General features: G+C 42.8%; 1 protein-coding gene across 2 annotated transcripts in view; it reads left to right on the plus strand.

The window, feature by feature from the left end:
* Nucleotides 1-27,236, plus strand: part of tusc3 (tumor suppressor candidate 3) — a 187,261-nt gene that overhangs the window by 67,041 nt on the left and 92,984 nt on the right. For both annotated transcript variants that reach the window (XM_057844578.1, XM_057844579.1), the window contains one exon: nucleotides 14,966-15,135. In XM_057844578.1, coding sequence (XP_057700561.1) covers nucleotides 14,966-15,135 — 170 coding nt within the window. The remainder of the gene's footprint in view (nucleotides 1-14,965; nucleotides 15,136-27,236) is intronic.

Below are 27,236 nucleotides of genomic sequence, written 5' to 3' on the forward strand. Positions count from 1 at the left end.
GGTCGATCTCTACTCTGAACACGTCTTATGGCAGAGGTGCCGGCATCGTTGTAGCATTCCGTTCGGTGGATGTCACGGCTGATGAATCCTTAACTCATTCACTCCCAGCCATTTTCACCAGAGGCCCTTCGCTCCCGGCCATTCTTCTGGATTTTGACTGATTTTGCAAGGCCCACAGAAAATTCTGTTCTATTGCTATATAAACATGGCTAAGCCTGAACAATATATCGTTTAAACATCGCCATCGCGATGTGCGAGTGCGCGATAGTCCCATCGCAAGCACGTGCGATAGTTTTTATTTTTTTTAATCCACATACGCCTTGCTTTCTGCTCTGCGCACAGCCTCACACCCTCCCTCTCCCAGCCCTTTGTTCCTCTCAGTCACTGCGCCACTTGCTTATTAAAGTTAACGATGGCTTTGGTCTGGCCAAAGAAGCAGACTTCACAGGGCATCTGTCAATCATCGTTTAACTTGTTAAACAGTTTCTGCAAGGAAGCTGCGCTGGAATGAATGAATGTGTGTGTGCGTGCGTGCGTGCGTGCGTACGTACGTGCATGCGTGCGTGTGTGTGTGGAGACATTGGAGACATAAATGTCAGAAGTGATCATGAGGAGTTTGAAATTTCTACATGTCACTCCAAGAGTCACAGGTAAGGGAGATAAACAGAAGCATTTAATAAAGCCAAGCATTTATCTACTACAGTACTTTATTCTTGTTCAATAATGATTTGGTTGGACAGTTATGTTTAACACTGATCATAATTATGACATTTGAAGTGCTTAAAAACAATTTATTTATATACATTTTTAAATCACTTTGGGGGAAAAAGTGAGAAAAAAACATGTCTTTTATGTATCTCTTTCCAATGCTAAATCTGAATCACTACATTGAGCACAAAAAACACACACACAAAAAAAAAAAAAATTGGGGGGGTACACTACTTCGCAGTTTTTCACTTATCGCGGCGGGTTCTGGTCTCCATTAACCGCGAAAAACGAGGGATCACTGTACACTGTGGTGATGCTGAGTCATCCAAAGTCTTTCCAAACAGCTATTCAAGTCACTTAGTGAAAATTTCTTTAAAAATTTTTTTTTTTTTTTTAATATCGCAATATAATATCGCAATATATCGCAAACCCCCAAAAAATCGCAACAATAGTTTTTTCCAATATCGTTCAGGCCCACATGGAACCCACTAAAAGAAAGATTAGACTCTCTTCTTTCAGCAGAAAAAATGTAAGTTCATATCTTTTTCCAATATTTAGAAATTAGCATTAGAAAATAGCTTAGTTTGAGCAATTTTCCAATTTCTGATGAAAAAACAGAAAATGAGCTTTTTGTAAACACATACATTTCAAACATAACTTTGATTTTAACAAAGCTATTTTTTTGCATTAGTTACATCCCAAACATCTGAATAATGTTTTCCTTTTACAAAATACCATGAACAACCAAATAGAGCTTGTGATAGCAAAGTAACAATTTATTTACTCATGACTACTGAGAGATGACGCTGTGTCGCCGAGATGACGCCGTTGTCGCCACGTCAGCCGTGTAAACTTTTACCTCATTGTTGTCTGTCTCACAAAGATGGATTATTTTTGCGTCTCTGCGGGGTCTGCTCGGCGAGCCGCTGCACTGAGGGTCCCACTCGTTTTGCTCGGTCGTCCAGCGCCTGGCCTCCCAGGCGTCCTCTCGGTTGTTTTGTTCGGTTGGCGCGCCGCCTGGCATCATGCCGCCGGCGCTCTGACCGTGCTGCCCGGCCGTTCATTGTTTTTTTTTTTTTTTTTTTTTTTTTTTTTTTAAAAAAACCTGTCCTATTCATCTGTTTGACACAGAGAATGGAAGTCTAAGTGCCCGGATTCTGAACAGTTTTAATGTATCACATGGAGAGTCTGACATACTCCCATTGTGATCATTCAAAATACCTTTTTATTATGACAAAGCAGTGAACAGGAAGGGATTATGGGGGGACAGAAGAAAAGAAATACAAGAGAAGAAAGAAAAGAAACACATACACAAACAACAACAAGAAATACATTGAACATCTAAACTAGTTACTAATATGCTGGTGCTATCGTCAGCGAGATGTATTTCCGGTTTACACCATGTGGGGGCCAATTGGCCAGTGAAAGAGGAGAATGGGGGTGGGGGTGTCTATAAGACTATAAGCTAAGTGATTGAAAGGGGTAGAGTGTACACAAATCAGTTCTGTAATCTAGAACCCAGTAATCGTGTGAATCTCATGAGTGTAAGCCCGTTGGCGACCAACCCTACGCCGCCGCATCGCCAATCCCGGCACTGGAACCCCCAACCCGAGCATGCCCTACCACATCCAGCAGCACGCAAGCCCCACTGGGCGCGCGTCAGCCACGCAGACGGGCGGAGAGCCATGCGCAGCCCATCCATCCGGCCGTTCATTGTTGTTGAATCGGGTTGCGGGACTTATAAAATGCACTACTGCCCTCCAGTGGCCAGTTTTATTGCTTTAAAATGGGTTTGGAGCCTTGTTTTTTGTTTTTCAGATAGATCACAAGCTATATATGCTTCTTGTAAAAAAAAAAAAAAAAACGCAAAAGACGTATAAATTCTGTATGTTTTTGGGACAATGAAGCATTTAAAAATAGAACATAATTATACGTTTCTGGGAGCAAATGAGTTAATAAATGTGCTTTCTTAGAAGTTTGGAACACTTGAACAATGGCAGTCAAGCTTCCTGTTGCTAAGCTAAATGAGATCTCGATGTAGGTTTGTGTGGAGCCGTAGTTCACAACAACAACAAAAAACGTCCGTTCTCGCTGAAATTGGTAAAGCTCATTATAAAGCTATTACAATCTCTAGTACTCCATAAAATAAGATTCGCTGTTTCTTGAGCAACAAGTAGAACAGATCGAGAGCCAGGCGAGCGGGCCGAGTCCAAGTGACGACAAAGCTGAGCGAAGTCGCTCCCGGCCAGATTAAACGGCGACTAGCAGAAGGGGATGTGGAAGTCGTGGAAAACATGACAAAAAGAGTACTTCGTCGTGCAATAGAATTATTGTATTAAACAACAGCAAATGCACATGTATGCATTTAAATGCTTCTTTATTTGTATACTGCTTGCTTGATCAAGAAGTTGAAGTTGAAGTTAATCATTAAACTCCAAACTACTCGCATACGGACTCAAATGTACTGTACTCGATGTGACACTGGACTTGCCTGGCACGGCCAGACTGTTCACCCTGTGTTTTTCCAAACACTGAGAGTATAGTCTGGGACCCAGCCCATTAACGGCCTCTTGAGCAAGTACAAAATCAACAACATAGACAAATCAGATTCGTTTATTTGCGTGACGTGTTCTTAACGAGCAACGTCACTCTTCCGCATCGGAAGTCGTCTCCACAACAACACAGATGGCAAACAGGAGAGCCGGGAATATGTTCCAATCCACGGTAAAATCAGTTTTAAACTACCAAAAACACATCGACACAAGTCATTGACAACAGTCTGTCTCGCGCTAGCTATGTTGAGTAAACTCCGCTCTCCTCGTATGTTTACTTCCGCGCGCAAGGCCCCCGTCCCGCCCGTCGCTGATTGGTCCACTCCGCTGTCTGTTTGCTGTGGCTTGCTCCGCCCTGGAAATTTGATCCGCTTAATGGTGGCCCGACTCAATAGCTGGAACAGCGGTGAGTCTGGAGTACCAGGCTAACACTGGACATCAGTGTAAAGCAACTTCAGAACGAGCGTGTAGCAGCGATGAAGCAGATTTATGTTCCTTCATCTAATAATTTATATATTTCTTTGATACTTCTAAACCGCAGACATGTTGGCAGTGAGCCAGTAGTAACCAGCTTGTTGCTTTTATTGGTGTTTTTTTACTACGTCATCACAAGAGGACCATTTTTCAGTGCTAAACTTTCGGTCTTTTAATCAAAAACTGAAAAAAGCAATTTTAGCTGTTTTCGGCCAAAATTTTTCAGTGCCGAATTTTCTGTCACATCTCTAATTTTAACACTGCTTGAGTTGAGGCCAGTGCTTTCATAGATACTGTATTGAGATTATTATTTTATATATTGAGCTGTTTGACTTGGCTGTGCTTCTTAATTACGTTTGTTTTTAAAAACACATTACAATGCCTTGTGTTTGAGTTTTATGTACAGAATTTTTTTTTTGCAACTGAGGTTGCACTTAGTAGTCTTTTTTTACTTTTTTTCAGCCTTGATTCAATGGTACGGACAAAATGTTAGAGCACTTCAGTACTTACTAAATACTTTCCGTTCTTTTCAGGGGAACAAGGTAATTGGAGAGGCTAAATGAGTGAAATAAAATGTTCATAATACTTGCTGCTAATACTTGCTGGAAACCCTTTCTAGCAATGATTGTAACTGGATCGATTCCTTTTTAATCCTCTGACAGGTCGTAAAGATTGTATTGTTATGTAGAAAAGAAGTCAAATATTTGTACAAACAGCATGTTTTTTTGTTTTTTTTTTCAATAAAAATACCCCAAATTATTCAGGGGATTTAAAGCGGAAATGTGAACTAAGGTTGGCCAACCATGTTTTTGAATAATATTAATGGCTAAACAATTATAAGCATATTTTCGTTATTTTTTTTTAACGCAACCCTTCCAGATTCTTTGTTTAACCCATAGCAACGCCCTTGACAACAAAAATGCTTTTCTTCGGCAATCTTCGGAAATCTTCGGAAATTACGTCACACTGAGAAGTGCGAGGGAAGTTCGCCATAGAACAGTATTGTTTGTTGCATTGTTTCTCGGTAAGATGCCACGGCGGTGTGTGGCGATGTTTTGTTCTCACTCAAACGAAAAGTTGAGTATGAGTGGCTAAAAGCAGGGCACGTAAATGGACATCTTTCGTTCGCACGAAGCAAATGAATTTCACGCCATCATCGAGTAGTGTTCTCTGCTACAAACAATTCGAAGATGCCTGCTTCCTTAACCGGTCTGCTTATGATCGAGGATTTGCCAAAAAGTAAGTGTGATTTTTGGATAGATGACCGATGACTTTGTCAAAGTAGAGCTGCCAACTGTTGTGGAATGAACCGTAGAAGCTCGCGACGTGAGCCAAAAGCTAACTCGTGGCAATCCCCGATCATAGTTTTTGTTGCGTTCGCTAGGTTAAGCGTGTTTAAATTGTGCTTCATCTACGATCTTGTCCGAAAGGGTTAATCCACTGTCAATCGGAAAAGGGGTGTGGATGTGCATATAAGCGGGTCGGCGTCGCAGTAATTCACGGTCACGTTGCCGTAAGAGACACACACCGCCGGTGAGTTTGTGCACATTTATTTGTATTTCTGTTATTGTTAGAGTTTAAGCTAAGTTTATGTACACCTACTAGTTTATGTACACCTAGCTTGGCTAAAAAGAACACGCAGGAAGTCGATGTAGCTTTTGTGGAGTTTGGTTGCTGCTCCCCCCAGTTGCTGTGACGCAACCTTATTTATTCAGGGGAAAACAATAGGATGGGAGGGGTCAGGAATGCATCATGAGACATTGAGTAGATCACATGGGGGCCACATGGCCCAGAACAAAGGAAAGGCAAACTAGACGGAGGTTATCCTATCTGGGAACTAACTATAAGGAAAGCATAAATGTTAACTGTATGCACAACAATTCCAACATTTCCCCCCTGTTTAACATTTAATGCGTAAGACATCATGTATAGTAACTTCTTCTGAATTTAATACTACACAGTCATTTGTAAGCATTTAGCACAAAACAGTAGGTGAGACTCTTGGAACACTTAAGCATGAGTTAACATCTAATTCAAAATCATCATCTAAATCAGCAACATCAACACATATACCCTTTGCTTTGGTTGCAAGTTGAGAGGACTGTAAAATTAACGTATATATGTTTAATCTTGCTGTACTTTATTTTGAAATGGAAGGAATCAAGGAGGCAAACGAAATTGACCAGGACCGTCATCAAGAAACCAAGGAAAATACCATCCTCCTTCTCTTGAATAGACCCATCTTTGTTTGGCAGCTGTTGGTCAGTTATTGTACACAGTTCGTCATGTTCCACCCAGGAACCACATAGACGATGTTTCTCCATCTCACTGGCCACCAATCTGCTCGGCTAGCCACAGGTGAATCCTGCCAGCTCCACTACGGCAGTACAGGTTGGATGATGGCTGCCGTCATGGCTGCCGTAGCAACTTTTGCCGTGATGCCAGCCCACGTCCTACTCCGAGGCAGGGCTCTCTCAGGGTGCGCTGGTGGATTGTCTGTGGGGATGAGCAGTATTTTGCGGTTCCAGTGTTCGTACTGACTAAAAGTTTGAAGCAGGTGAAGAATGTCGGTAAACGCTTCCTTCTGCTTTCATTGATGAACCCCTGTCTGGATTTCAGTGCCTCGATTCCTGTCCATTTCAACCTTTCCTAGCCGATGCTAGCTGCAAATTCAGAAACTGTTTCTGCATAGATCTTAACTTTTGCATTACAATCACATTTGCATGTTTTGTCTTTATTCATAATTGAAAAATTATAAGTAAACCCCATCTGCAAAAGTTAAAGTAACATGCATTTGGAAATTAACCCCTAAAATTCCCCTTGAAGTTCTTTAACAAACAAACAAACAAAATTCATACTGTAAAGTTATCATTAACTATACATCTACTTTTCCCCCGCTTTAGCCTTGTGTATCTATTACTGAAACACAGGGCTAAATCAATTCTTTGTTTCTGCACCATTTTTTTTCCATTGTGCAGCAAACCACATGTACCTATGTACATGCATATTGATTATCAAATCCAAATTATCCTTCCTCAAACTGTGAAGGCAAAACATTTTCAGCCGTCACCATGTCTGCAGTTGGTTGCATTGTTACATCTTTTGCTACTTTGTCAGCAAATGCCTTCCCTCTTGCAATCTTGTCTGTGACGTTCGTGTGCACGTCACATTTGCATACAGCCAATTGTTGAGGTAATGTTGAGGCGATGAATCTACTTGCAGTTCCATCGAATCTAGTTCTGCATTATTCTTCTGGCGCTTTTTGCAATTTCTAGCCCAGTGCCCTTTTTGCCCACAAAACCAACATTCATCGTTAAATCCCCTTCTATGGCCTTTGCCAAAATTTATCTTATTTTTATCTCCTTTTTCTGGAAACCTCTTTCCCCTTGAGTTACGCCGTCTTTTGTGCGCTTCTTGGAAAAACATTTCAACACTACCTTCTTTCGCAAATAGGTATACACCTGCGTTTTCTTTTTTACAATTTCTATCAGCATGGATTGCATGTGTTATATACTCTTGTAGAGTACTAGTTGGATAGCCAATCTGGTGTTTCGTGATCCAATCATGAATTCTCTTAGTGCTGTTTGCATGTAGAGCGTTCTTTAATTGTTGTGTTGTGTTTAGGGGTGCCTCTTGTGCACAAGGTGAGACCTCCCCATTTACAAATTCCCCCTCCTGCTGCGGAGAAGCAGGAGTTTGATTAGATCTCACAATGGCATTGTCCCTTCCAAATTTATTGTACACTAAGATACCATTTGTCTTTGTCCGTTTCTTTGCTTCAGAAAACCACCTATACGCCTCACATAAGCCAAGTTTTTTATGTCTATCCCTATTGCCGCATGCTTCTGCTTTGATGCAATTTATGATAACTTCAATCTCTTCAAAGTTCAGTTTGCCATTAAAATTAAACTTTTCCCGCCATTTTGTCATGTACTTTTCTGAACCTGGGTAATGTGTCTTCATATAAACCCAATCATTATTTTCAAACTTCGCCGTTTTATTCCCCATGTTATCGATTTGATGACTCCAGAGGAGTTAACGCTACAGTTACAGAATCAACAAAGAAGAAGTAACACGCGAAGAAGAATGTAAAATGGCGTAGAAGAAGAATCAAAGATGGCGGTGTTAGCCACAAGCTACGCTAACGCTATGCTACAAAGACAAAACAAGCACCTTTTCAGAAGAAATAATGGCTTTAAGATAGTGACTACAAGGAAAAGTAAAACGAGTTATAACGACAGAGTTAGAAAACACCTAGTGAACCGTGCTAGCTAAGATCGCTAGATATCAAAGAACATAAAGCTACTGCACGTTAGCAATGGACACAAAACACCACGTGTCGCTACAAACCAGTACAATCACGCTAGTTAAGCTAGCGTCAAAAACTATGTTAGACATGTTTTAATTCAGAACGAGCACCCTTGAAAACATTTTAGCTAACGAAATACACAAAGGAATACAGGCTACGTTAGCAACTAAACCCAAGAACACCTGTTAGCAGCAACCATGTGCTCAGCAACACACACACAGTGAAACAGTTTAAACCAACCAAACGTTTTCATTCATACCCCCTATTAGACTAACCGTCGTTCGGGTATTTATTAAAGTTTTGAGAGAATCTTGAAAAGGCTTTTATACTCTTGCATAAAACCTAGTACTTTTTTGAGTAACTTCTCAAGGATAGAAGACCAAACCCAACTTAACCCCTATAAGACAAAACTCCTTAAGGTATTCTTCCAAGTCCTAATGAGACCCTTGGAAAGGCTTTTATACACGTGTATAAAACCTAGTAATTTATGAGTAACTTCTCAAGGAATACCAAACTTAGTTTCTGAGAGTTACCGCTCTCAACGATTACACGAACCGTCCTAATTTTCGCTTTTCGCTCGAAGGAAACCGTTGCAAAACCTATTTTAGTACGCTTTTACGAGTTACCGCTCGAAGGAATTTAACCTATTTTACACACACATTCATACAACAAAAACTAAACCTACCTCCTGCTTGTTCTTCGGCAACGCGTTAATCCTTGGACGGCAATAAACCAGAAAAATCACCTCAGTAAAAAAGTTGAAACTTGATAGTGATAGTTCTTGCTGGCTGGCGTCGTCCAGATATGTTGCGTCCCGGCTCGAAAGGACCAAGACAATGTTAGAGTTGAAGCTAGGTTTATGTACACCTAGCTTGGCTAAAAAGAACACGCAGGAAGTCGATGTAGCTTTTGTGGAGGTTGGTTGCTGCTCCCCCCAGTTGCTATGAAGCAACCTCATTTATTCAGGGGAAAACAATAGGATGGAAGGGGTCAGGAAGGCATCATGAGACATTGAGTAGATCACATGGAGGCCACATGGCCCAGAACAAAGGAAAGGCAAACTAGACGGAGGTTATCCTATCTGGGAACTAACTAAAAGGAAAGCATAAATGTTAACTGTATGCACAACAGTTCCAACAATTACTGTATGTATTTCCACCTTCATGCTTCAAGCATTGCTTTGCATTCGTACGGTTCGGCGTTTCTTTCAAGGTGATCGCTTGATAGCCTTCTAGTGTGTGTTTTACGAGAGCCACTGACAGGTGACAGTTGACAACAAGCGTGTTGGTTTAAATGTCTCGCAGCGAATCAGCGAGCGTGCAGTTCACGCAGTGAATCATGGGAAATGTAGTCTCGGGACAACACTGAAGTGGTGCTTTGTAATCTGTTCGCTTGTGTGAAAAAAGTACATTTCCTCACGCCATTAGACGCCGCTTCCTGCCGAGCCCCAAGCTGTGTTCGTACTTCGTACTGTTAGCTCCATGTGTTAATAAAGAAACAAAGTTGCCAGCACATCGTTTGTTCGATACCTTTGTCAACAAAAAGCTCATAACAAGACACTATGCGCAATCCGTTTAAGAGACGCTGGGAATGGAGAGTTGTGAGTAGTAGGAGGCGAGGGGAAGATGAGCGAGAAGCAAAACTTCGCGGTCGAATGTGGCGGCAGTCCGCTATTACAGTGGTACCTCTACATACGATCGCTTCGACACACGAACTTTTCGACATCCGACGTAAAATTTGACTCGCCATTTGTTTCTACATCCGACGACATGCTCGAAATACGACGACAATGGCAGCACCGCAGACGAATGCACGGCGGATTTTCTTGTGTGACAAATCAACACTGGTTTCAGAAAAGGTTGGTACAGGTGGTGAAACAAGGAAAAAGTTGACGCTTACCTTCTAAATGAAGATGCAAATGACAGAAAACTGAGCGTAGGGTGGGCATCCGTGAAATGGCTCAACAATACATCTCCACGGTCCTCCGACGACCATCGTTCGCCAGTCTTTATAAGTTAAGCTGACAATTCTTATTGTGGTAACATCTCCAGAGAAATCGCCAACTTCGCCACGTTTTTATCATTTATTTCACAACTTATTCAAAAAAAAAACACCTTCTGTCTGCCGCAATTGACGGTGTTCTCAAGAAAACATTCAAAGTGAAAGTGAAACTCAAGCTCACCGGTCTGTCTCTGGCACGTCAGCCCCGCGGTGCGTTCAGGGTCAGCAAAAAACGTCCGCCACATTAGAACCCGATTCGTTACATTAATACAGGAATTATTATTATTATTATTATTACGATTTTGATTTATAATTTATTTGTTTTGCTATGTGTAATTGCCATTTGTAATAGTACCAGCAGTATTTTTTAAGGATTTAGTGAAGGTTTTTGGGCTGTGGAACGAATTAATGGAATTATAATGTATTCCTATGGGAAAATCCTGCTCGACATTCGACCATTTCGACTTACAAACAAGGTCCTGGAACGGATTAACTTCGTATGTAGAGGTACCACTGTATTTTGTTTTCTTATTGTTGCCACAATAAAGTGGAGAAACCCATCAACGACTTATCTCCTTCTTTCCCCCCAACGTTTTTATATTATTATTTTCTATGCACGAGAGCTGCCGGATCTGCCAAAATGAACATGAAGTCTGATTACTATTTTTTTAAACAATGTCATCAGATAGACAAAAACATAAAATTATGTGCAAATGCCTGCATCTTCAAATCATGAAAATAATAACAGCCTATATCTTAACAATCTTGTAATCTCGATGGGTCTTGTCTCCATTCCATGTCAGGTAGTCTAGGCACATTGTTTGCATCCTGATTAGCGTCTGGCTGATACATGTTAGGTCCAACATGAAATTCCAACCTCCTCTTCTTCCTCCAACTCTTCAAAAACTTGGATCTCCTCCCTTGCGCTCGATCTATGAATGAATGAATTTATTGTCATTGTCATCATCATCATAATCATTGAGAGTTTCAGAGTGTGGAATTTGCCCGAAAGAAAGACAACGACAGACAAAGGAAAGACAGGAAAAAGCAAATGCTTATCGATACCCGTCCCCCAACAGCCCGGGACACACAGTCAAGCATGTTTGTGTTACAGTCCAGTTATTATCTTTTTTTTTTTGTTGTCATTTTTTTGGTCATTTTTTTGTCAAAGTCATTGATTGACATGGAATTTCACATATTGTCAATTTGAGTGGGTTCATTGTATCAGTTGATGTCCAAGTTAGTGTAGGGAGTTTAGCTTATTTCTATATTTCTTAAACTTCTCCTCGCAGGCCCTGTCCTTGGGAGATCCAGCGCTGTTTTCTTTTTGCAAGCGTTGATAAGCGTCTTGGTCATCCAAGGTTTGTTTTGCATTCCTTGTCTCGTGGGAGTCAACCGGGCAGTGCTTATCGTAAATATGCTGAAGTGTAATCATAAAGCACCCATAAGCTGCATTCACATTGTTTGTATTGTAAACATCATTCCAATCTTGAGTTTAGAAATCTTTTTTCATGTTTTCAATGTTTTGATCAGTTCTGATTCTTTTGTACACTGTCTTTGTCGGATTTACGCAGTAGTTGCGTGGAGTGGAGTTTATGAAGATAGGGAGATGGTCGGTGATATCACAGCAATGTTGTATCCATGCAAATTAAAGTCAGTTCCTTTGTTTTCAAACTTGTTATTGAAGCTCTGTAGATATTCGTCAATGCTTTCAAAATTTTTGTATAGACTCCTGGCGTTGAAGTGGATTTGTTTCAGCTTACTGTCCACATCCATTGAATTGTAGTACTGTTCCGCTGTGTAGTACTTACAGTTGTTCGACATGTTATTGTAAAAGTTGAGGTCAGGATCAAGATTATCAGTTGGGTCATCATGGTACTCATCAATCTGGTCATCCAAAAGGTGGTAACAGGTGTCATCATTAATTTTCGAATGAGGTCAGCTCTTCCAGGCTTCTCACGACTCTTATCTTCATGTCTTGCGACTTGACAAGGATTTTGCAATCAGAGACCCAGGTGCTGGCAATTTCCCCCTCTTTTTTGAGCTGACGTGCTTTTCTCGCTATTTGGGCATTTCGGCGAGTCAAGTTGTCATTCAGAAAAACCTTCGTTCCTTTCAGGCGGTGGCGCTGGCCAAGCAGGGCAACCTTGCTCTTGTGGTCTGCCAACTTCACGACCACCGTCGTCGGTCCTCTCCCCCCAGTTGGGAGCAGAAAGCAGTGACGGATGTCCTGCGGGTCCACCTTTATTCCAAATTCTTGCAGCTTGGCAGTTGCCTGTTGAGCCACAGGTGGGCTAGCGGCCTCGGCATATGATCTGGGCATCAGTTGTAATCCAGAGATGATGAGATCATTTGCGCGTCTTCCTTGTTTGAGATCATCAGCCAGAATTTCCAGCCTTTTGATGCGAGCCTCCTTCTCCTCAACCACTTGCTTGAGCTTCTCGTTGTCAGCGCGCATCAGCTGTAATTCTTTCATGACTTCCCGATTCTGGCTTTGAATCAGGTTAGTCCGAGAAGCCTCCAGGTTGGTCAGAGGGGCCAGAGAGGCCACTATTTTCTGGATGGTTGATTTGACTTCATCCAGATCCTCAGGTTTCAGAGTTTTCCGAGTCATACTGAGTCGTATTTTTCAGGCTGGTCCCGGCCCTGAGCGCTTATCAGTTAAGATAGGAGCGTGATTTCAGGAGCTCAGAATGTGCGTCTGTACACTTCGAGCGGTTAGACAGCAATCAGTAGCTTATATCGCTGTTTGAATCATTGTTTGGAGGGCTTTGTATGCCGGCCGTATGTATGGAGCACTACCAAGCCAACACTGTTCTCGGTGTGACGTATCACTTCCGGGTTCGTCCCCTTTCAAGCTCGAACTTCGGAAACGCGATTATTTTGTCAAATATACAACATATAAATTATTTTTTCATGCTTTATTTGTTGGACAATGTTTAAATACTTTAATTGTGACTAGTGTTGCACTGATACCATTTTTTGGCCCCAATACCGATACCTGGCTGTGCAGTATCGGCCGATACCGATACCATACCACCCCGTTTATATATATATTTGATACACTGTCAATGGGTTTTCCCATTGGCAGTGTATCAAATACTTGTTCTCCCCACTGTATATATATATATATATATTTTTTTTTTCTTTTTTTTTTTTTTTTCTCCAAAGAGCTACATAATTGGATGTGAAATCATTGCTATCAAGGGTTTGTCAGGCTGTTGCTTACCTTTGCAAAATAGGAAAAAGACTAGTACAAAATGAATAGTCTACTAAACCCTAGTAGACAATAGTTGAATAAACCTTTGGCTCTCAAAGGCCAAAATAGTGCTGCATTTATTAAATTTATAAAACATGTATAATGCTAGCCCAACAGTAAGAAAGTAAAAATAAATTCATAATAATAAACTCAGAATGAACTAAATAAACCTTTTTAAACCTCTCAAAGGCCAAACAGTGCAACTTTCATGATATTATTGTCACATTCTGCTGCTGGTTAGATTGTGTCTTGTTGCTGGGCTGGACATGGGGGCTTTTCTGACGTCGCACCTGAATCTAATGCAGGCTCATCAGCGCAGCATTTAAGCACGGGTGATCTCAAAGGTATTTTGCCTTGCTGATCGCCATTTGACATCTCGCACTATAGTCTCGCTACATTTGCTTGTTACGCCCCTGCATTGGTTTTTTTTCTGTTAGTGTGCTGCTCCCGTTTGTAGCCTTATACCCTGTGCAGGTATTTGAGTGTTTTTATTTTGGCTTTTTGGCTCGCTGCCTATCGTCTTAGTTAACCTTCGAGTTTGTAGTCGACCTGCTGTCACGGACTCCTTTTGTTATTTCTTCTATCCCGCGATCGCGTGTTATTTTTTGTTTGCAATCATTAAGCCCTTGTACATATCCCCCGCTTGTTGTCTGCTTTGAGTTCCAACCTTGTTTCCGCATTTGCAGATGCTAACAATTATAAGTAATAATAATTGACCACAGCATCCCGTCTCTCTATTAGCCTCCTTTTTTCGGGAGGGGGTGTCCCTTATTTCTATTTCTGAAAGGTGGCAACCCTACTTTGGAAACAGTTCCCAAATTACTGCGGCATTTCTTTCAGTGAAACACAATAAAAGTAAAGTAGACGTAGTGAACTGACCAGAGATTGTTGCTCCGGTCCAGCGCCCTTCCTCTGGATACCACTCCTGCTCTTGCAGGCTCAAACTCGTTGTGTTCGTTCACATTTCGTCTTCAAATGTTTTATCAGGCTCGCGGTATTGAAATTGGCCAATTTAACTCCATATCTCGAAACTTTCAGGCCGTAAATCTAGCATGCAGTCATTGATTTTAATCGACGGGATTTCTATTCTGAAATACTTCCCGACCGCCGCCATTACTCCTGGTTTGTGTTTCCTCCATATGAAAAAGTGGCCTTGTCATTGGTTAGGAGTGGCTATTAGCCCGTTCTCATTGGTCTGGAGCAGGCCAATAGCGATAGCTGCTTGATGTTCACGTGTCATCACACAACACAGAGACAGAGTGCAGTGAGCGCCAGGAGGAAAAAAAAGGCTACGGTCAAATGTTATAATATTGGACCGGTAAATGGTATCGGCGCCGTCTTTGTTGGTACTCGCCGATACCGATACCACCATTTCGGGGTGGATCGGCGCCCCCTACCAATACCAGTATTGGTATCGGTGCATCTTTAATTCTGACCCTATTTGGCATGTTATTAACATGAAATTACTTCACATTTCTGCTTTAAAACACTATAGGGGGATGGAAATTCTCCTAAAATTGGCCTAGAGACGCCACTGGTTAAAAACAATTATTAATATTCCACTTCACATACTGTATTCAATACCCATGACAGCACTATATACTGTAATTTTGTTTTCAATCTTTGCCAAATAATGAATCCTTTCTTTTTCTTTATTTGTAGAACCTTCTGTCAGAAAAGGTTGACCAGATGATGGAGTGGTCCTCTCGCCGCTCTGTTGTTCGAATGAACGGTGACAAGTTTCGTCGTTTTGTCAAAGCCCCACCCAGGAACTACTCTGTCATCGTCATGTTTACAGCATTGCAACCTCAGCGGCAGTGTTCTGTCTGTCGGTATGTACACATTCATTCATTCGCAAAAATCAACCTAAGTTTCAGAGATGAATTTAGCAAAAATGTTAGCTATGATTTGGATCACTCTTCTATATAATTCTATAGTATTGTATACAAAAATCGCATCCCACCTTTAATAATGAGACCACAGTCGAACATAAAATAGAGTGTTTTATAACTTTCACTCTGATTTCTATTAGTATTGTAAATTGGGAAAATATTTCGTCAACAAAATTTTTTTTCATGACGACGTGTGGATGACGAGCTAAAAACGGGGCTTGGAAGACTAGAGCATCACGAGACAAATGCCAGTTTTCGTCTGACGGGACGACGATGAGACGAAAATGCGACATCGTTTCTGTCGTGTTCACAATGTGTGACATTTTCATATTGTATGTGGAGTATGTCAGCTTGCATCGTAGCAGTGTTTGGGTCATGTCACTCATGTGAGATGTGCTACGCTGCTCCCTCCCTCTCCTCACCGGAGTTTCGGATGTGTCTCAAGCCATGCTGCGCTCCATCTTGCTTGTTTGGAAACACAGTAAGATTTGTTTTCTTGCCTTGGCAAGAGAATATGCAATGCTACTCTAGCCTTTAAAAGTCTGTGCTAAGTGATCATCAGATGCTAAATATAACACGTTGTGTTAGCGTAACATTTGCGTTAGCTTCAGAATGGCGAGTCTAGCAGAGACACTTTTCTGGTCAGTTTTTGACAAATTGGCATTTACTTTATTAGATGCTCTTTTTAGTCGCCTTTAGGAGTCTAAGGCTAGGTTCGTACCGCAGGTCTTAATGCACAAATCTGATTTTTCTCCATATGTTTTTTTGTCGTGCCCGTTCAAACTGCCTTTTCCATTGACCCCGTAAATGTAGTATTCATTGTAACGGTCACTTCTGTGATCCTCTATGTTCCTTAGGACATCCATCACACGGTGGCGCCTCTTTATGTTCACTTTCTTCTTCAGTTGCTACTCACTTTTTGGTGGAGTCAATTGTGACCGCGTGTGCGTTGTCCGTTGTACTCCCGAGTGACAAGTGGTTGAGCTGGATTTATTTATTTTTGTGTAATAAAAGTGCATAAGTGGAAGTCTGCTCCCTTTTTTGCTTTTAACTCATTTGCTCCCGGAACCGTATAAATACGTTTTATTTTTAAATGCTCAACTGTCCCGCAACCGTATTTATACGTCTTTTGCGTTTTTTTTAATAAGAAGCATATACTGTATAGCTTCCGCTGTATCTGAGAAACAAAGAAAAACGCTCCAAACCAATTTTAAAGCAATAAAACTGGCCACTGGAGGGCAGTAGCGCATTTTGGAAGACTAGACAAGCCGATTCAACAGCAGTGAACGGCCGGCCAGCATTGTCAAAGCGCTGGCGGATTGAGCCCAGGCGGCGCTCCGACCGGACAAAACAACGAGAGGACGCCTGGGACACCAGGCGCTGGACGATCGTGCAAAACGAGTGAAACCCCCCGTGGAGCGGCTCGCCTAGCAGACCCCGCAGAAATGCAAAAATAATCCATCTTTGTGAGACAGACAACGATGAGGGAAAAGTTTACACAGCTGACGTGGCGACAAACCGTCATCTCTCAGTCGTTGTGTGTGAATAAATTGTTACTATTCTATCTAAAGCTCTATTTGTCTGGCTGTTCATAGTATTTTGTAAAAGGAAAACATTATTCAGATGTTTGGGATGTAACTAATGCAAAAAATAGCTTTGTTAAAGTCAAAGTTATGTTTGAAATGTATGCGTTTACAAAAAGCTCATTTTCTCCGTTTTTTCATCAGAAATTGGAAAATTGCTCAAAATAAGCTATTTTCTAATGCTGATTTCTAAAGAATGGTAAAAGATACGAACCTACTTTTTTTTTCTGCTGAAAGAAGAGAGTCCAATCTTTCTTTTGGTGGGTTCAAAGTTTATATAGCAATAGAACAGAATTTTCTGTGGGCCTTGCAAAATCAGTCAAAATCCAGAAAAAACGGCCGGGAGCGAAGGGCCTTGCTCTGGTGAAAATGGCTGGGAGTGAAAGAGTTAATGCATGTATCCTGCCCTGCCACGCATTACAGCATGCGCACTAACTCGCATGCTGAGCAGACTGACCCGCATGTGCAGAAGCATCAAAACAAATGACTACACGTGCTGGCTCTCCGTCATTCTAGGGTAATCATATTTTGATTTCCAAAAAAAAGGACACAAATAACAGATAATCCCCGTTTAGTTATATATTCAAAGTCTATATGGATTGATAGAACGCATGCACGCACTGCGCGTGCATGACGCATACACATATGGGCAGTTTGCCCTGACTTTGGGCCATGTAAGCAATCTTGAAATATTGCTCATTTGAAGCACAGAAAATAAACCGAGCATTCTCAGGCTTATCCTTTGTCCCCCCCATTCTATTTTTTATGACTGTTTTCAAGCCCGCCTCTTCCCGCCAAGTTCAAGCTAGGCGCTAACGTGAATACACAGCTCCATTGCTGCTATAGCGCCCTGTCTCTCTCACTCTCTGCTGACGTAATTGCTGCATTAATTTTGATTTGGGGGACTTGACAGTTCAGACCGCAGCCACATTCTGGAATAATGTGGCACAGATCGGATTTTAACCACATACAAAAGTGACCGGGATCGAATTTGAAATGGTCCACTTTTATACAACCTCTCCTGTTTAGACCGTCAAGTTAATGCCTTACTCGAGTCGGAAAAACAAAAAAATCGGATTTGTGCATTGTGCATGAGATCTGCAGTATGAACCTAGCCTGGGTAGCAGAGTGGTCACCTTGGAATGTGTTCGCCAAATGGCTGTGGCTAGACTGTAAGCATAGCCAAAAAAAAAAAAAAAAAAAACAGACTTCCCAGTGTAAAACGCTCGGACATTTTTTTTTTTTTTTTTTACATAGAGTTCAGGACTTCTAGGTGGGTTTAATTGAAAATAATGTACTGCTTTTCCTGCTTTGTATTATCATCACCAAGTTGGCATTGTCCTTGTAGACGATACAATATGTGCTCGTCTATGTTCATTCGAAATTGTTGGAAACCTTTATTGTTTTTGGGAAAAACTTTTGAATTTTCCAGACGAAAACATTCTTGAGTAGCTGGCGACTAAAACTAGATGAACTTCAGATTTCGTCGAGACGAAGGCGAATCCATTTTAAAATGACTAAAACATGACCAATAGGTTTTTTTTTTTCATCCAAAAGACTAAGACTAAAACAACAATTAGAAGGGATGCAAAAACAACACTGATTGGAAAGATCAGATTGAAATGATAGAAAGGGATTTATTACAAATAAATTTAATTTACTATGGTTATTTTTCCCATAAATGAAGAAATGTTGGCCAGCTATAATCCTCGTCAACTAAATGTGGTTTCATTCTCCTTTTTTAAAAAGACTTAAGACACTTCAAAACAACCCTAACGGCTGCAGAGATAACAGTGTGACATTGCTGCACAGCATAATGCTTTCTGACAGGCAAATTCCAGTTAATTTCAGCTCATCACAAGAGGAAGCTAACATAAAGCAAAGTAAAATAAGCACTGGAACATTATGCAGAAAACTCTAAATTAAGACATAACAACAATGTTCATGTACTGATCACTAGTCGCAAATTTACATATTCACTTGGGCTACAACTAATGATAATTTTTTTTTAGCATCGATTAATCTGGCAATTAAACAATCGGATAAATGTCACTTTTTTTCAATTACCCTCACAATTTAAGTTGAAGTTATTTTAGGCATGTTGTAAGTAACAATGAAGTCAAAATGGATGACTATTTGCTTCAAAAATATTTTATTACAGCTTCCTGACTGAACTGTACTGTAGTCTACAACTGTTCATAAAACTCGTTGAAGTTTTTAATAAAGGTTCTGAGCATGAAACATAAAAATAATGCTTCACTAAACAAATTAGACAAAAGTCCTGTTGATTTAAAAAAAATAAAATAAATTGCTGCTGATGTCACGTATTAATGTTTCAGCCATTAATGTTTCTGTCACGTATTAATGTTTCAACCATTAATGTTTCATCATCTTGCATGTGTAATGTTTTAGCTAGTAATGTTTCAGCATATTGCTTCACACTAATGCATCACAAAGCCCTTTATTATGTCATAAAGAATAACTGAGAACACTATATAAGCCTCGAGCAGACAACATCCAGTGTCACGTCGTCAGCGATTCAACATATGTCTGCATGTCAACTTGCCATTATCGCTTGACCTGATAGTTTTACCTTGCCTGTCAACATCAATAAAATCCTGTGTCTGCAATACGCAACTGGGTCCTCTGTCTCGTACATGACAGTACGACCTGACCAGAATGGAACCAGCGTATCAACCCTCTGACCTGGACCGTCTTCACCAAACGGAAGAGGAGGTCTCCCGGATGTCTGGTGACATCGCATCGTTAATCCAGATCGGCAACAAACACCAGCAACAACTCCAGCGACAGCAAGATCAAATGACTCAGGTGATCCAAACTCTCACAAACTTGCAACTCCCATCGTCACCACAATCCAAAGGTCTGGTTCCAGAAGCCCCAGTTCCGGTAAACCCAGCCCAAGATTGGAAACCCCGAACGCTTTAACGGTGATCCAGCTCAGGTACGAGCCTTTCTGACAAGTTGCAAAGTCCAATTTTCCCTGCAACCCCGGACCTTTTCAACCGAAAGGGGCCAAAGTGGGATACGCCATCACCCACTTGACTGGTCGGGCTCGGCTTTGGGGGACAGTGGAATTTGAGAGGCAAACACCAGCTTGTAATAACTTCAGTGCCTTTGCCGATGAAATGATCAAAGTGTTCGACCCGGGCTTTTCTAACTCCGAGACATCCCGCGCCCTTATGACTATACGTCAAGGCAATCAGTCAGTGTCGGAGTATTCGATTGAATTCCGAACTCTGGTGAGACGCAGCGACTGGAACATGAAAGCCGTGATCGACGCATTCTATCACAGCCTGGCAGACTACATCAAAGATGAGCTCGTCTCCTATGATCTACCCAGCACCCTTGATGAAGCCATTGCCCCTGTAACCCGCATTGACCGTCGGATTCAGACTCGACGGCGAGAGAGGGGACGTCTGAACGGACCCTCTGCCTCCCAGCCTTTCCCCGTTGTTAATCGCAACCTGCCCAGCAAAAGCCAGAGCTCACCAGACGTCGGGGATATTCGGGTGAGCTCAACGTGTCTTCAGTCTCCCCCCATTCGTAAACCCTTGCTCCAAATTCGCCTCCTGCTGACTGACACCATCCATACCTTGACCGCTCTCATCGACTCTGGAGCGGAGGCCAACATCATGGATGTGGATCTGGCCCAGCAGCTCGACATTCGGCGTCACCAACTTTCCCCACCTGTTCCTGCACAAGCTCTGGATGGACATCTACTCGGCACAGTGACCCACATCTCAGCCCCGGTGACCATGCTTCTGTCCGGAAACCACCACGAGTCATTCAGTTCCATCTGCTCCGCTCACCAGGTCAGTCTCTCATCCTTGGTTATCCGTGGCTGCGCCAGCACAACCCTAACATAGATTGGGAAACTGGAGTGGTACGAAAATGGCGCAGGGGATGCCACCAGACCTGCCTGAAGGAGGCGGTCAAACCCACCAACCCTGAACCTATCGATCCTGTTAACCCTGAACCTGTCAGTTCTGTTTCAGATATCTCCAACGTGCCTGCCTGCTATCATGGACTCCGTGAGGTCTTTAACAAGACCAAGGCCACTTCGCTACCCCCACACCGACCGTATGACTGCGCCATACACCTCCTGCCCGGCACGGTGCCACCAAGGAGCCGTCTGTATTCCTTATCTGCACCAGAAAGAAGCGCCATGGAGAAGTACATTAATGAATCACTAGCTGCCGGGTTAATCCGTCCATCGTCCTCACTTGCTGGAGCTGGATTATTCTTTGTACCGAAGAAGGATGGTTCTCTCCGCCCATGCATAGATTACCGTGGACTCAATGACATAACCATCAAGAACCGCTACCCCCCTGCCACTCATGTCATCTGCTTTTGAACTTCTCCAAGGTGCCACTGTGTTCACTAAACTGGATCTGAGGAGCGCTTATCATCTGGTTCGAATGAAAGAAGGCGATGAGTGGAAGACGGCATTCAACACGCCCTCAGGACACTATGAGTACCTAGTCATGCCCTTTGGCTTAACCAACGCCCCTGCAGTATTTCAGGCCCTGGTAAATGACATCCTGCGAGACATGCTCAATATATTTGTGTTTGTGTACTTAGATGACATACTGATATTTTCCAAAACCACGTCTGACCATATGAGGGAAGGCTTCAGATTGACCCTGCAAAAGTGACGGCAGTTACATCCTGGCCTGTTCCGGAGAACCGCAAGAAGCTGCAGAAATTCCTGGGCTTTGCCAACTTCTACAGACGATTCATCTGGAATTACAGCACAGTGACATCTCCCCTCACTTCGCTTACCAGCACAAAGGTTCCGTTCAAATGGACTCCGGCAGCTGACAAGGCCTTCGAGACGCTTAAGGCACGCTTCACTTCTGCCCTGATCCTCCAAATGCCCAACCCAGAGCGACAATTTGTGGTAGAGGTGGATGCATCTGACGTGGGGGTTGGGGCAGTGCTTTCACAGCGCGCAGCATCGGACAGCAAGTTACATCCGTGCGCCTTCTACTCTCGCCGACTGTCCCCGGCAGAGCGGAATTATGACATTGGGAATCGCGAGCTGCTGGCTGCAAAACTCGCTCTAGAAGAATGGCGACATTGGCTGGAAGGATCAGCCGTGCCGTTTCTGGTGTGGACCGACCACAAGAACCTTGAATACATAAGAACAGCTCGGCGGTTGAACTCGCGGCAGGCCCGGTGGTCCCTATTCTTCACACGTTTCAATTTCACCCTCTCTTACCGCCCTGGTTCCCGGAATGCAAAGCCCGATGCCCTCTCTCGAGTATTCCAGAAGGATGAAGCACTAGTGTAGGATTTTGAGTCTATTCTCCCGGATTCCTGCCTAGTTTCCACGCTGACCTGGGACATTGAGGAGCAGGTTAAAGAAGCCGTCCGGGATCAGCCTGGCCCCAGCGCCTGCCCCACTGATCGTCTCTTTGTTCCTGACAATCTGAGGTCCCAGGTGATCCAGTGGGGCCATAACTCCCACCTGGCTTGTCCCCCTGGTGTCACACGCACCATCCACCTGCTCTCCCAGCGATTCTGGTGGCCATCGTTGAGAACAGATGTCCAAGACTTCGTGAAAGCTTGCCCCACCTGTAGCCAGAACAAGACCATCAGCCGTTCCCCAGCCGGCTTGCTCCAACCCCTGCCAGTCCCCAAACGCCCCTGGTCCCATATATCAATGGACTTTGTAACTGGACTCCCTCCTTCTGGAGGAAACACTGTCATCCTCACGTTTGTGGACAGGTTCAGCAAGATGGCCCACTTCATCCCGCTGCCAAGATTGCCTACTGCTAAGAAGACGGCACTGGTGGTTATGGAGCAGGTGTTCCGAATTCACGGACTACCGAGGGGATGTCGAATCTTACCGGGGTCCACAGTTTGCATCCTCCTTCTGGAAGGAGTTCTGCCGCCTCCTGGGAGCCACAGCGAGCCTCACGTCAGGCTATTACCCGCAGTCTAACGGCCAGTCGGAAAGGCTCAACCAAGAGCTTGAGACATCCCTCCGCTGCATGGTTTCACGCAACCCCCATTTCTGGGCACAACATCTACTGTGGGTGGAATACGCTCACAACTCCCTTCCCAGCTCTGCCACCGGCCTGTCTCCCTTTCACACTGTCTTCGGCTATCAACCGCCCTTGTTCGCCAGCCAAGAAGGAGACTCTTCCTGTCCTTCCGCCCAAGCCTGTGTACGGAGATGTCGCCGAATCTGGTCTCAAGCCCGTACTGCTCTTTTAAAGTCTGTTTCTGGTTATGCCATCAGAGCCAACCGACGGCGGACTGCAGCCCCTGCATACCAAGTGGGCCAGAAGGTATGGCTTTCTTCCCGGGATCTGCCACTCCAAGTGGAATCACGTAAACTGGCACCCAGGTTCGTTGGTCCGTTTCCCATCTAGAAGATCATCAGCCCATCAGCTATCCGACTCAAACTACCCAGGTCTATGAAGGTTCACCCAACCTTCCATGTCTCCAAACTAAAGCCAGTCCATCAAAGTCCCCTGGTCCCCAATGCAGCACCACCTCCCCCTCCTCGCCGGGTGGACGGGGGTCCTGTCTACACAGTTCGCCGCCTGCTCAAGTCACGCCGCCGGGGCAGGGGCCTCCAATATCTGGTGGACTGGGAAGGATATGGTCCTGAGGGGAGGATGTGGGTTCCAGCTGGGCGGATTGTAGATCGGACCCTCATGTTTCTGTCACGTATTAATGTTTCAGCCATTAATGTTTGATCATCTTGCATGTGTAATGTTTCAGCTAGTAATGTTTCATCATATTGCTTCACACTCATGCATCACAAAGCCCTTTATTATGTCATAAAGAATAACTGAGAACACTATATAAGCCTCGAGCAGACAACATCCAGTGTCACGTCGTCAGCGATTCAACATATGTCTGCATGTCAACTTGCCATTATCGCTTGACCTGATAGTTTTACCTTGCCTGTCAACATCAATAAAATCCTGTGTCTGCGATGCGCAACTGGGTCCTCCGTCTCGTACATGACATGATTGACATTATGTTCTTTGTGGGTAAAGCGCTGAAATAGACAAGTTTCCGAGGTACTTCCGCTTTACTTCCACATTTCTGCTCGCAACTTCCGTATCACACGTTCTCTAACCAAAGCAACAGTGGAGCTGGAGTGGCATCACTTATCAAAATCCGTCAAAAAAAGGAAATTTGGAAATGCAGCGTCCATCTCCCATCATCATGACATGGGAGGACAACATGAAGAAATGACTAAGCGTTACCACAACCAAAATATTTTTGTATTTTATTGATTTTATCGGTGTTGGAAGAAAAGGAACCTGAGAAGTTCCGAGGCATCCGGTACCTGCACAGCAACAAAGTTGAATGTGTCCTAATACATGAACACGGGAATTTTGTGTTCATGAAAGCAAATGTGGAACCAAGATAGTGCCACTACAAAGCAAAGTGCTCATAACAGAGGTGGGAGGTGTCAAGACCGCAGGCTGCACTCGTGTCGCAGGTCCCGGGCATTCATGTACCTACAGTGTATCACAAAAGTAAGTACACCCCTCTCATTTCTGCAGATATTTAAGTATATCTTTTCATGGGACAACACTGACAAAATGAAACTTTGACACAATGAAAAGTAGTCTGTGGGCATCTTATATAATAGAGTTCATTTTTTTCCCCCTCAAAATAACTCTAAATATAGCCATTAATATCTAAACCCCTGACAACAAAAGTGAGTACACCCCTATAAAAAAATGCACATCCCTAAATGTCCAAATTGAGTAGTGCTTGTCATTTTCCCTCCAAAATGTCATATGATTCGTTACAGGAGTGCTGTCAGCATTGCTGCAGAGATTAAAGAGGCGGGGGGTCAGCCTGTTAGTGCTCAGACCATATGCTGTACTCTATAGACCCCACTCACCAACGTCACAAAATGACGTGTCGCTGTATCCGGCCGCCATATTGTCCGTCATTGTTTATCCGTATTCTCAATGGTTTCAATTTGTCGTGCAATTTATAGTGCAATTCATGGAAGCCCCGGTGCTTTCAGACACTGTAAACTCATTGGATGCGTTGCATAAAAGGTGTTATGTGGAAAAGCTTCAGTCTATCCATTCACCAGATCCATATTTGATGCCTAAATCGATATTTTTCAACCCGCTGTCTTCGCCGTCTCTGCCTGACATCTGCTACCCTGATACCCTATTCTCACGAAACTTTGAAAAACTTTAAGAGCAGCACTCTAAGCAACATTACCCCGTGTGACCCTTCCAATTTTCTAAAATAGCGACAATCAATAAAAAAAAAAAAAGTTGACTGCGATGGCCGACGCTTCAAGGATAGGTGGATATTAGACTATTTCTTCAATAAAATACGCAACAATTGTGTCTGCCTCATTTGCAAAGCGACAGTCGCTGTTTTCAGAGAGTTCGATGTGACGCGATATTACCAAACAAGACACGCTGACATGTACATTACAGGGAAGATACGCAGCGAGAAATTATAGCTTGAAGCTAGTTTAATTTCACAGCAGCAGTATTTCGCAAGAGTCCGAGTGTCGAAAGAGAGTGTCAAAAAGATCTTGTTAAAATTATGAATTAAAAAAATAATAATAAAGCTAATGTGACACACAGGATCTTGCTAAAATTTGTTTAAATATATTGTTCTACGTAAATCAGCCAAGGTAGCCCCCCACATTTTTACCACACCAAATCTGGCCCCCTTTGCAAAAAGTTTGGACACCCCTGTTTAACTGATGATCCGGAGACGAGGCCAGCTTCTTTCACTTGGTACCAGCTAAATATTATTCAAAAAATAATGATGGGGGAAGAAATAAACATCTTGAATTTGAAACTGTATGTTGTCAGCGATTAGCCTCGCAATGATCTTAATTGTGGTTGTCAGCCCAAAACCCTCTAAATATATATTAGATGCATCTTACCAGATATAAAATGACGACTACACAATCTGTGGTGATCGTTTGGTGCCCAGTTTTCTTTGTCGAATTGCAGCAGTCCATCTCGCTCTCCTCTCCGGGTCTCTCGGAATACGGTAGAACTTCAAGTCTCTCCGTCTATCTTCTCTGTTACTGCAACCAACCGCCACACACGCCTTCACCATTTTGATTATTAATGTTAACGAGCAGAAAAACACGCCATAATAGGAGGAATTTACGTAGCGGTAATGCGTAAACACGACGAGCTGACAGACAATATGGCGCGGAGGCGTGGTTGTGACGTCATGTGAGTGGGGTCTATACCAAATTGGTCTGCATGGATGTCATCCCAGGGGGAAGCCTCTTCTGAAGATAGTACACAAGAAAGCCCGCCCGTCTCATCAGACCATAGGACATGGTTCCAGTAATCCATGTGGTTTCTTGACGTCTTCGCAAACTGTTTGCGGGCTTTCTCAAATATATTGTTATAATCATTTGTTTCGGATGTACTGTATTTTCTGTACAAAAATTAATTTGGTGTTCAAAAAGTCTTTTTTCAAACTTGAGTCTTGAAAAAGAGGGGGACGTCTTATAATCAGGGCCGTCTTATATTCGGGCCAATTTGGTACTTAAATATCTGCAGAAATGCGAGGGGTGTACTCACTTTTATGATACACTTTATGCTGCCACTGTCTTATTTATGGAAGGTATGTTCTTTCTATCCCTGCATTTTTATATGGCCAATGCTCCAAAAATATGAAAGCTAAAATCTTGCACATGAAACGACTTGTTGTCTTTGATATTGTTCGTACAATGACAATTGTAATTATGATGAGGTTTAATACTATTTACTGCTGTGCCTGCAACACATCCTAACTACTAGGCTAGTTCATCTGCTGCTTATCAGTAGGCATACGAGGAATGTCTATGTAGGATGGTACAATTATGTTCAATTAGACTACCGTTCTGTGTTTTGCGTCGTAGCTGAGACATCATTAGCTTTGCTAAACGTTAAACGATAAATGGAAAACACTAATCGACTACATCTACTACTTTTTACCCTAAATACATAAATACAAGTGTTACAAGTTTGTTTACAGGTGGAAAAGACTGTTCCTCAAGGGAAAACAACTTCATGTGCTTCACAACAACTTACTGTACGTGGATGGACACATATCGAGACTACGTGCATTCTACTTTTTACACAGGCTGCCTAAAGTTGAGGATGATTTTGATGATGGAAGAATCGAGTTATGCTCCACTGAAATTAATATTTTTCTAATTTTTTAAATGTGATTTATTGACCTGTTTTGCAAATGCACCAATTGTTATAAATAAAACAAACTGAATCATGTTGTCTGAAAGGTTATTGTGATCAAATATGCAATAAAAAATAATGACATAGGACCCCCCGTGAGTCATCACCTTATCGTGGTGGAGGGGTTTGCGTGTCTCAATGATCCTAGGATATAAACATAACATAAATGAACCCCAGTTTCCCTTTCCCGGACGCGGGTTACCGGGGCCCCCCTCTGGAGCCGGGC

The sequence above is a fragment of the Corythoichthys intestinalis genome, chromosome 8 (assembly GCF_030265065.1).
Source record: "Corythoichthys intestinalis isolate RoL2023-P3 chromosome 8, ASM3026506v1, whole genome shotgun sequence".
Classification (NCBI taxonomy): domain Eukaryota; kingdom Metazoa; phylum Chordata; class Actinopteri; order Syngnathiformes; family Syngnathidae; genus Corythoichthys; species Corythoichthys intestinalis.